This window comes from Babylonia areolata, chromosome 4 (genome assembly GCF_041734735.1).
Source record: "Babylonia areolata isolate BAREFJ2019XMU chromosome 4, ASM4173473v1, whole genome shotgun sequence".
NCBI lineage: Eukaryota > Metazoa > Mollusca > Gastropoda > Neogastropoda > Buccinidae > Babylonia > Babylonia areolata.
The window spans coordinates 511,189-522,847 of NC_134879.1; the positions used below are offsets into that span (position 1 = coordinate 511,189).

At 43.0% G+C, this 11,659-nt stretch overlaps 1 protein-coding gene across 1 annotated transcript in view; it reads right to left on the reverse strand.

Moving 5' to 3' along the window:
• Positions 1-630: 630 nt before the first annotated feature.
• LOC143281509 (uncharacterized) overlaps positions 631-11,659 on the reverse strand; it is a 287,528-nt gene continuing 276,499 nt past the window's right edge. Inside the window, exons 4-5 of the mRNA XM_076586721.1 lie at positions 5,061-5,213; positions 631-865 (exon numbers count right to left, since the gene is read on the reverse strand). Of these exons, the coding sequence (XP_076442836.1) occupies positions 803-865; positions 5,061-5,213 (216 nt within the window). The 3' untranslated portion in view covers positions 631-802. The remainder of the gene's footprint in view (positions 866-5,060; positions 5,214-11,659) is intronic.

The following is an 11,659-nucleotide window of genomic DNA, read 5'->3' on the forward strand; positions in this document are numbered from 1 at the left end:
TCCGCTTGAAAGATAATTTGTCTGTTGTGACTTTCTCCATTGCCAATTCCTCCACAGATGCATTCTTAAACAAATCTATGGTTAGGTTTCTTATATGCTGACGTTCTCTCTCTCTCTCCTTCTCTCTCTCTCTTTGTACGTACGTATAGGTAATCCTGTAATACTATTAATGCGCGCTCTATATTACAGATGGACAAACCCCTTCCATTCGTCGAGCGGAGTTGCTCAACAAAATCAAAAGTCTTTTATATCGCCGAAAATATTCACAGCAGCGATGAAAATGAAACAACGAGAATGACGACGACCAGGTCACAAAGACGACAAGAAGAAAACAGTGAACGAACCACGCAGACAATGATTCTAGATAGTAGCGAAGGAAGAAAATGAAGACTCTGTGTGTCCTTTAGGCAAAAGTCTGGAATACTCTGTCAACACGCGCACCTCCACATCACCCCCCGAACTTTCCCCGGACGACGATACCAGCTGCTGGGTATCACCACAGCCTTCCTCTTCGTCCACACCATTCCCCTCGTCCCCTTCGTCCTCCCCCTCCTCCTCCTCCTTCTCCTCCCCCTCCTCCTCGTCATTACCCCTCCTCAGCAGGTCCTCCCATCGGGTCTGGGACAAGTGTGGCTGGTGTTCATCTTTTTCCAGTTGCTGTCACTGACTCAGCACTGAGCACGTGGAACTCGTGCTCAGCGTCGCTCATTGCGGGCAGCTCGTGGAGGCCGCTGGGGGAGTGTAGGAGGAGGATCTGCTCCCTGGCGGGCGGTGAGTTGTGCTCGTCCCTGGAGCCGGTGAGTCAGAACTCATCATCAGAGGACTCGTGCAAGGGCGCTGTGTCGTCGTTCTTCGAAGTTGCTGCCTGCACACACACACACACGCACACACACACACACACACACACACACACACACACACACGCACACACACACACACACACACATGCGCGCATAGCCAGGGTAGAAACAACTGAAATTATTATTATTCTCCTCCTCCTTCTTCTTCCCCTTCTTCTTCTTCTCATGGTTATTCATGAGTAGTAGTAGTAGTAGAAGTAGTAGTAGTAGTATCAGCAATAGTAGTAGCTGAAGCAGCAGCAGCAGCAGGCGCAGTAGTAGTAATAGTAGCAACAGTAGTAGTAGTAGTATCATTACGTCATGAAATGTCGCTCACCAATGCTGTATTGACGTGCGCCGTACGTCATGTTACAACGTTCTATGTTTCGAGTCCCGCAATTCAGAAAATACAGTCTGCTAACCATTAAATTAGCTCCCCTGAGAGCTCTTTATCTCCTGAGTTCCATAAGCTAAAATTATTCATTGGATTGTCATATTTATGGCGAAAGTTTTGCAAGTTTGTACGAAGCTCGAGTTGTGTCTGCAAAGCCATGGCTGAACGCAGACAAACTCCAACACTTGCACTTGTATTGAAAGAATTCTTTCGCGATGCAAACAGTAGAGATGAAGATTGTGGACTGAATGAGACAGAACTGCGTGAAGTTGATGCCGAAGACGCTGATTTTGACAGTGGAGGGGGGTGGAGGTGGAGTTGCTTGACAAAACTGAAGACAGACAAGCTCAGCTGATTCAAGATGCAGGTGTGTGTTTACGAGGTTTGTCAGTTTATTATTTGCTTTCTGTTTGTTGTAACAATGAATATGACTGCATTGTGTGTGTTTTGAATGTGTTAGCTGTGGTAAGTGGCTTCGTCAGTCACTGATCAGTGTGTGTGTGAGAGAGTCAGTCAGTCACGTGGGTACTGTGTGTGACCATCACAGCCCAGGGGGGCGTGGCTTGTTGGCTGGCTCATTGTTGATGACAGCGTGTGTCGCTCGCCTGCAGCTTTCTGTGTGTTCGTTCCCGAGTGTGTATTGGTTTGTTGTTGTTGTTGTTTTGTGTGTGTGTGTGTGTGTGAGTGAGAGAGAGAGAGAGAGAGAGAGAGAGGGGGGATGATGTTTATAAAACTGAAATCAGAGAATGATATACAGAACTGTATGCCTAAATTACTTTGTAAATTCAACACTTGTAGAAGTATGTATGTGTGTGTGTGTGTGTTGTCATTTTGTTTTGTATGAGAAAGAGAGAATGAAGGGGGTGTGGCATGCCATGAACCAGTTTCAGTGTGTGTGTGTTTTGGGGGTGTGGGGTGGGGGGTGGGGTAGGTATGTGTGTGTTTGTATTTCAGCTTCTGAAAACAATCAGAAATAAAATGGTACCATTTCATGATCTTTTTATATGTAAAAAACAAAAAACAAACCCAAAACCCAACAAACTTAGTCTTTTATGCAATGTGTTTCAGGTATGCAGCATGGTGATGATCATGATGTTCGTCCTGGACCATCTGGAGTTGACAACTTGCCACAAACCTACAGCTGAAGACCAGCAGCAGCAAGACCAAAGGGCAGTAAACAAGCCTCCAGCAATTCTGGATTACAACAAAAACATGGGTGCCATGGACCATCATGACCAACAGCTGCAGCCCTACGATGTCACAAGGAAAACCCTGAAGTGGTATAAATAGCTGTGTGTGCATTTTCTACAAATTGCCATGCTGAATGCACACATCCTCTACAAAAAAGCAGGCAACAGCAGTACACTCCTGGACTTCAGAAGGATGTAATTAGTGCCATGATTTTTGGTGACCAAGACACTGCTAAAGATGACCACGCTGTTTGTCTTGTGTGGACGACACTTCATCCCACCTACCCCATAGAAGGCCTGGCCACAAAGGAGGTGCAGAGTCTGCTGGAAGAAAGGACAAAGAAAGGATGTGGGGTTCTACTGCCCAGACTGCCCCAGCAAACCAGCACTGTGTCTTGAAGACTGTTTCTGCAAGTACCACACACAGCGTTTTTACTGGCGATAGATCCTGGGTGAGTACACCCTTTTCATTCTTTGTGTGGACTGTTTTGGTGTCTTATGCACCTGGACACTGTTGCTCAGCCTTGACAGTGTGTGTGGTTGATCACAACAGTCACAAGAAAGACAGGTTGCTAACCTGGTTGATACTGTAGCACCTACATGGTGGAACGACAGTCCCAATTTTTTTTTTATTAATGCATTTTATGGAATTTTTCTGTCAGATTGACTCATTATTTGAACATGTGAGTATCAAAAACAAAATATTGGTTCATTTTCCTTTCATTTGATATATACTTTTATGCACTTATTTTCAATTACTTTTTTTGAAATATAAGCAAATTAAAATCATTGGCGCGTTTTTCTTGTTTTTCTGAAAATTTTCTCAGCATATCATTACTAGAACAACACTTTTGTTTTGATCAATTATTGAACCAATGGTAAACACGTGTTATCGACACATTTAACCACTTTTCCGACAATGGGGTCTGTTTCTCAAAGTGTCTTGGAGAGCTTGCGTATGCATACAAAAGAGAGTTCTGAAATGTTCGTTGATATAGATTGTTCTCTGATTCGCGACACAATCAGAAGAAAAAAATCGACATTGTTCTAAAATGCATCGCGATTCGCTGTCATAGCGATTCCTTTTTTTTTTTTTTTTTTTTTTTAACCCAGCCAGTTCCATTGCAATTGTGTGTGTGTGGGGTCTCCTCAATGACGTCATTTCATACCATTGTAGACGTCTCCTCAATGACGTCATTTCATACCCTTGTAGACGTCTCCTCAATGACGTCATTTCATTACCATTGCAGATACAGCGTCTTCCATCCCCGTTCCAATCAGGGTGGTTTCTTGATAATCCATTATCAAAAAAATTGTGAAGTCATGGTTGATTATTCCATTGCAGTTACAATCTAGCTGTCCGCTTGACTGACTCGCAATAACGATTTGTAAAGATCTTGGTATTGTTATGATTTTTTGGTTTCAGCATTAAGTTCATTGGAACCACAGACAGATTATTTTATTTCCGTAGAAAGGCGGTGTCCTCCATGATTTTTAGGACATGCATGTTTTGTTCTTATTTTTTCCCTATTACTCTCTAGCAATGGCAGTCGTTGTGTGTCTCGCTATTCAATCCTGTTAACTCACTCAGTACGGCCAGTCCTCTCTTCTCCTCTACACAGACCCCTCGGATGTCCAGTGGTAGTCTTTGTCAACATTCACCTCTTCAGTATAAGAGCCTTCCACTTGCAATATTTTGATTGTGGTAATTGAGGTGAAACGCTGTTAACGTCGTCTCTTTCGCCGTTCGTATGGAGAGAGTTAATCTGTTGTCACGGCGTTCGTGTCGTGTCCTTGATGAGACGTTATCCTCCTGGCATTTGTTTTCCCCCCACATTCATTTCAGTCGTTGCCATAACGATGGTGACATTTCCCAGTTGACAGGGTAGTTACATTGTCTCACTGTTTACACGTCGATCGAGCCCGGCAATCGTTCTGTCACAATGATTAATCTGCTGCTGTAACAATTTATCTCCCCCCACTAGCCACCCCCCCCCCACACACACACACCATCCCCTCCCCCCTCCCTCAACCACCCACCCCTCTCCCATAATGCTTCCACCTTCAGGTTGTTTTGTTTTGCTGCTGAACTGATAGTTGTGGCCAGTGTTCTATACCACACGTGAGTCTTTCCCTGACTGAAAGAAGGGACAATCCTGCCACAGCCCCATACCAGGTCAGCTGCTATTATAAAGTCACACACACACACACACACACACACACATATGTATATATATATATATATATATATATATATATATATATACACATATACATATACATATATATATAATTTATATATATATATATATATATATATATATATATATACACACATTCACTCACTCACTCACTCACTAACACCATCACACAATCACACACACACACACACAATCACACATGATCAAACACATAGACACAAACGAACCCACGAACGCACACGCAAACACACACACACACACACACACACACACACACACACACACATACACACACACACACCACTTAATTCTCAGACCCCCCCCCCTCCCTCCCTCTCTCTCTCCCTCTTTGTCCCCTTTCCTGAACTCATCCACTTTATCCTCGCCAACTTCATTAGGAACGTTTCGGCAAAAGGGCGACGTGGGGTTTGCTCACCTCAAGAAAAGATCCCGGAAGCCCTTGCGCATGCGCTAATCGCTCTTTCCGCTTCCGCCAGGCCCTCGAGGCATAGGCCATGACGATGATCATCATGGCTCCGGCAAAACCCACACCGATGGGGATTAGAACGCTGACCAAGTATTTCTTGTCCTGCAACACACCACAGTAGATTTGCTTTCTTCTCTCTCTCTGCATCCCTCCCTCCTCTCTCTCTCTCTCTCTCTCTCTCCGCTGAACGTGAAGATTGGACAGATAGATTTACAGAAATGATGGGTGATGTTTTGTTAGCATCTGATGAAGTTATCTTAATGAGTGACTTTAATATTGATTTAATGAAACTTAATAATGTTTGGACACAAACTGATGAATCATTAAGTACCCCGAAACTACCGTAAAGTTACTAATTATAAAAGTTTTTCACTTTTAGATAAAGATCTATATCTGTCTGATTTAATTAATTCCTATCTCTCACTTGTATATCAGTTCACTAACCCCGATGAAGCATTTGCAGTCTGCTATCACAGATTTTTAAATGTTTATGGTAAACATGCACCATTTAAATCAAAACGCGTAAGAAATTATCCAAAGAAACCATGGATAACTCAAAACATAAGAAATGAAATCAGTGTGAGAGACATGTTTCCAGAAACAGGGAACCAAGAGGACTTCAAAACACAAAGCGCTGCTTTATTATGATAACGGGCACAACCTGAGTTCTGTTATGTTATACATTTAAAACAACGAACGTACATGTTTAAGCGGACTTGCTCACGATGGAAGGCATTTACCTTTTTGATTTTTCGATTCATGTGCTTGCATGTCCGGTTTTACAAAATGGAGTCTGCGCGCGCGCAAGTGTGTGTGTGTGTGTGTTGGGGGGGAGGGGGGAGAGAGAGAGAGAGAGATGTGGGAGGGTGTGTGGGGGTGTGGGATGGGGTGTGTGTGTGTGCTCAACATTGTAATGGGTCAGAAGGCCTTCTACAATCAAACATTTTTGAGTTTTGAGTTCTGAGTTCCTGTCAACTTTTTCTTACGTGTGGTGGAGACAGAAGCATGAATCGTAGGGTTATGATGGGTTTGTTCGGCCACAAATCGTCAGAAGCCTTCTACCCAATCAAACACATCCATTTGAGTTACTAGTCCAGCAATTATACATACGTGCGTTGATGTCGCACCATAGTCTGTAGGAGCTCCAAAGAATCGAGCACAAACGTAATCACACACCCCCACAAACTGACCGACAACATAAGAACATAGCAAATACAAGATAGCGTGTGAATGTCGACTTGTTGTCTGTCACAGGAGACATTAGGCATTGATCAGACAAACTGGTCTGCTGGCATACCAAATATTTCTGTTGACCGATCAACGGTATCAGCTGATAGATTTGGGTGATGGTTGATTGTGATTGATTACTGTTGTTGATCAGATCGAATGTTTTGTTGTTTGACATATCGATCTGTTTGCATGTTTGACATCATGGGCTGACAGTCAAATGCTTTGCTTTGTTTGATGGATGAACGGTTGATTCATTAAATTCATTTGTATGACTGATATGATTGATCAGAAGTAAGATGTTTTTGGTGTTAATTATTTTCATCTTCCAATCTGCAAAGGCACACATGCACACAGCAAACAATGCTTATGCAATTTTGATGAAGTGAACGGTAAGCTGCACATACAACATCAGACGAAGTAGCAAAGAAAAAAGTAATACAACGATTTGTATGTGATAAATCTTCGCAACAGAACATACCGCTTGAACCCATAACAGCAAACTCTGATGACAATATAGGACATGTGAGAGCATAGAACCAGACTGTTTCGACAGAACAAAAGAAGATGATAAACACACATCTATCATCTTCTCATGTCGCATGTCATTTCCATCTCGCTCTGTAAGCCTATCAGGGTTGCTGTTTCTTCTCCGTGCTATGTATCCCTCTTTTCGACATAACAAAAAACTCTCTCTCTCTCTATCTCTCTCTCTCTCTCGCTCTCTCTCTCTCTCATTCGCTCTCTCTATCTATCTGTGTCTCTCTGTTTCTGTCTCTCTCGCTCTTTCTCTCTCTCTCTCTCTCTCTCTCTCTCGCTCTCTCTATCTGTCTCTCTCTCGCTCTCTCTATCTGTCTATCCCTGTCTCTCTGTTTCTGTCCCTGTCTCGCTCTTTCTCTCTCTCGTTCTCTCTATCTATCTCTGTCTCTCTGTTTCTGTCTCTGTCTCGCTCTTTCTCTCTCTCGCTCTCTCAGTCTGTTTCTCTCTTTGTTTCTCTCTGTTTCTCTCTCCCTCCCTCCCTCCCTCTCTCCCTCATCCATGCTTTTTTACGGGTCAGAGGTTTGGGGATTGCTAAACGACATACGCATCGAAAAGGCACACTTATTTTTATTAAAAAAAACCCTTCTTAATGCATCTCCAAAAACGCCAAACGACATGGTATATGGTGAAACGGGCAGGAAACTACTATGGATAGATGCAAAAGTAAATGCTATTCGATATTGGCTACGTCTTATCAGAATGGAAAATAGTAGACTCCTAGGAAATCATACAACATGCTTCTTAATATTCATGAAAATGGTAAAGAATGCTGGGTCACAGATGTCCAGAGACATTTAACAATTTCTGGATTTGGGTTTGTCTGGCTAAATTAAGGGGTACAAGAAATTAACTGATTGTCACGTGAATATAAAGAACGTATATCTGACTGTTGGTTACACGGGTGGAATGAAAGAATCAAGGAACGCGAAAAATACTCCGATTGTATTAAGAATATAGAACTTCGGGACACCTTTATTCGATTCAGGCTTGACATATCTGATATAAAAATGCATAAATCACGCTTTTCCTCTGCCTCCGGGGTAGATGTGTAAATGTTACTTCAAAATGAAACGCATTTTCTGTCGTGTACAGCAAGCGATGATTTAAGACAGAAATGTTTTACAAAAGAAAATGAGGAGAAACTTTAAGTACACACCATGGCGTCTTTTTTTGTTTGTTTTGTTTTGTTTTGTTTTTGTGTGGAGGAATGTTTGTTTAATGTCCCGTCACACATATCGGTGATTGAAGACATTTTGTTAAAGTATTTATGAATACATCTGAGTATTATCGGTTAGAAGGGGTGGGAGATGTGGTTGAATGGAGGGTTGGGGGAAAATGGGCAAATGAGGGTAAAAATGTGGGCGAAATTTGGAAGAAAAAAAAACCCCTCTAAATACAGTTACAGGAAATTACTAAAAGGACTTCGTAAAGTCGTTAAACTGACAAACGAAACAACTGATAATGAATGCAAAAAGTCAAAAACATCAACGTTCTCAGTCACTTGTGAAGACACACTTTCGTGTACAAAAGGCTTCATCAAGCTACAGTGAAAAATTATATGCTCAAGTGTCAGGTTACTAAAGCATATGCACTTGACTTGTTTTTTTGTTGTTGTTTTGGTGTGTGTGTGTGTGTGTGTGTGTGTGTGTGTGTGTGTGTGTGTGTGTGTGTGTGTATGATGCTAAACATCTGAACAGCTTTGCAAAATCTATTTACCATAGTTTAAGGCTGCGAAAAGAGACTCAGGGAAACTGATTTCACATACTACGGTTTCATCTCAAAAATCAACTCTTAGCATGTATAAATGCCATTCGATTTATATTGCCACTATGTCTGTCTGTCTGTCTGTCTCTGACTATGAAATCGGGTCGGTGGCCTCAAGTTAAATAAATACGAACCTCAGCAGTAGACCACTGCGTTCACACACCGATAGATCTTGTTTTGTATTCCCTTTGAAGAGCAGAAGAATGTTGTGAAAAGCGTGGATGTGTAGGTGGGAGGGAGAGAAGGGAGGAAGCGTGTTTTCCATTTGGTGATATGAGCATTTTGCTCAAGTCATTAAACGATTTGAGTCTTGAGTCTTGAGTCTCTCCCTCTCTCTCTTTCTCTCTCTTCTCTCTCTCTCTCTCTCTCTCTCTCTCTCTCTCTCTCTCTCTCTCTCATATCTTTCTCCCCCTATTCTCTTCACCCAACTCTAAGTCCTTATCAAAACAGACGGTGGTGATGGTGACGATGAATTTTATGGTGACCACGATGACAATAACGAATTACGAAGACAACGCAAACGACAACGACGAAGACGAAGAACAACAACAACAACCCCCACAACAACAGCAGGAGGATATGAAATCATGTTGTCTAGAGCCCCGCCGACCGCAAAGAAGCCATATAAGTCTTGAAGAAGAAGAAAGGAAAGAGAGGAAGAGAGGTGAGGATGATGAGGAGGAGAGGTGAGGAGGATGAGGAAGAAGAGAGGTGAGGAGGATGAGGAGGAAGAGAGGTGAGGAGGATGATGAAGAAGGGAGGTGAGGAGGATGAGGAAGAGAGGTGAGGAGGATGAGGAGGAAGAGAGGTGAGGAGGATGAGGAAGAAGAGAGGTGAGGAGGATGAGGAGGAAGAGAGGTGAGGAGGAAGAGAGGTGAGGAGGAGGAGGAAGAGAGATGAGGAGGATGAGGAAGAAGAGAGGTGAGGAGGATGAGGAGGAAGAGAGGTGAGGAGAAGAGAAATGAGGATGATGAAGAAGATAGGTGAGGAGGATGAGGAAGAAGAGAGGTGAGGATGATGATGAGGAAGGATGAGGAAGAAGAGGATGAGGAAGAAGAGAGGTGAGGAGGATGAGGAAGAGAGGTGAGGATGAGGAAGAAGAGAGATGAAGAGGATGAGGAGGAAGAGAGGTGAGGAGGAGGAGGAGGAAGAAGAAGAAGAAGAAGGATGAGGAGGAAGAGAGGTGAGGAGGATGAGGAAGAAGAGAGGTGAGGAGGATGAGGAAGAAGAGAGGTGAGGAGGATGAGGAAGAGAGGTGAGGAGGATGAGGAAGAAGAGAGATGAGGAGGATGAGGAGGAAGAGAGGTGAGGAGGAGGAGGAGGAAGAAGAAGAAGAAGAAGGATGAGGAGGAAGAGAGATGAGGAGGATGAGGAGGGAGAGAGGTGAGGGGGATGAGGGAAGCGAGGAGGATGAGGGAGAGAGGAGGAGGAGGATAGCGGGAGGAAGATGAAGAGGGAGTCAGGGGAAGAAGAGGAGGGGAGTGAGGAGGAGATAAGGGGGGAGGAGGAGAAGGAAGGAGAAGGAGAAGGAGCAGGAGATGGAGGCAGTCAGCTGGAGACAGAAAGAGGAAGTGTTGTCAGGCGTGAAGAGCACAGGGATGGATGGATCAATTGGGCTGGAGGGGTGTGTGTGTGTGTGTGTGTGTGTGTGTGTGTGTGTGTGTGTGTGTGTGTTCTCTCTTCTCCACTTGGCTGCTATATGACCACGATCAAACAAGAGACAGACAGACAGACAAACACACAAACACCCCCCCCCCTCCCCGCTCCCCCCCTCCCCCCCCACACGCGCACAGAGAGAGACACAGAGAGAGAGAGAGAGAGAGAGAGAGAGAGAGAGAGAATGAATGAATGAACGAACGAGCGAATTGATTGATACTTCTTTTTTTTTTCTTCTATTTTCCGAGGTTAAGATATAATTTGGAAAGCTTGTTTTTCATATACCCCGGACAGGAAGTTTTAGAACGATCGTTGCTTGAAACAGAAAGACAGACAGAGAGAGGGGGGTGGGGGTGGGTAGGGGGTGGACTGAAGAGACACAGAGAAAGACAGAGACAGAGAAAGACAGAGACAGACTGACAAAAAGACAGAGCGACAGACATAATATATATATATATATATATATATATATATATAGAGAGAGAGAGAGAGAGAGAGAGAGAACGAACGAACGAACGAAATTTTATTTTACGAGGGTAAAGGAGTAAGCACAAAGTACTTTTTTACATCCAGCCCTCTAGGCATAAATAATAATTGGAAAAAAAGCAACAAAGTAAAAAAAAAAAAAAAGAAAAAAAGCGAGAGTCAATTCACAACATCAACGTCAAAATTGCATAAGCATGTGCAAACATAAACATAGAACGTATGTACAATACAATATCGCGATAGATGAATAACAACGAGGACAATAGGGTAGGGGCGTGGTGGAGAGCGGAAGGAAGAATGGACAAGAGGAAGAGTAAAGAAGGCAGGGGAGGCTGACAACAGACAGATATAGTGACAGTGACAGTGGAGAGACATAGAGACTGACAGGGGAGGAGAGAGGCGTATATATATTGACAATCTATACATGATTTTTTGTTTATAATTGATATGTGTCACATAATCACATGTTTTTCAATAAATGTGCACGATATATGTTTTTAACGTTAGGGATGCTTTTTACAGTGTTTACATTGAGGCAGGATAATAATTCATTCCATAAACAGCCCCCTGAATAAGACAGACTAGATTTAAAAAGATCGATCCTTGGAAGTGGTACCATAACTATATGAACATGACGATGAGTGTTGGTTACAAATTTATTCTTCAGTGAGGGGGGAGCAAATCCAGACATGATTTTGAACATAAATAGACCTTTCTTAAATAGAAGTTTTGTTTTCAGTGGGAGGATATCGAGAGCTTTATAATCAGATACAGTCAATGATGAAGATTTTAAAAGAATCAATTTTACAGCTCTTCTATGCAGACTCAATAGAAGTTTTATAATACTGTCACTCGCCGAATCCCACACTGTCGAA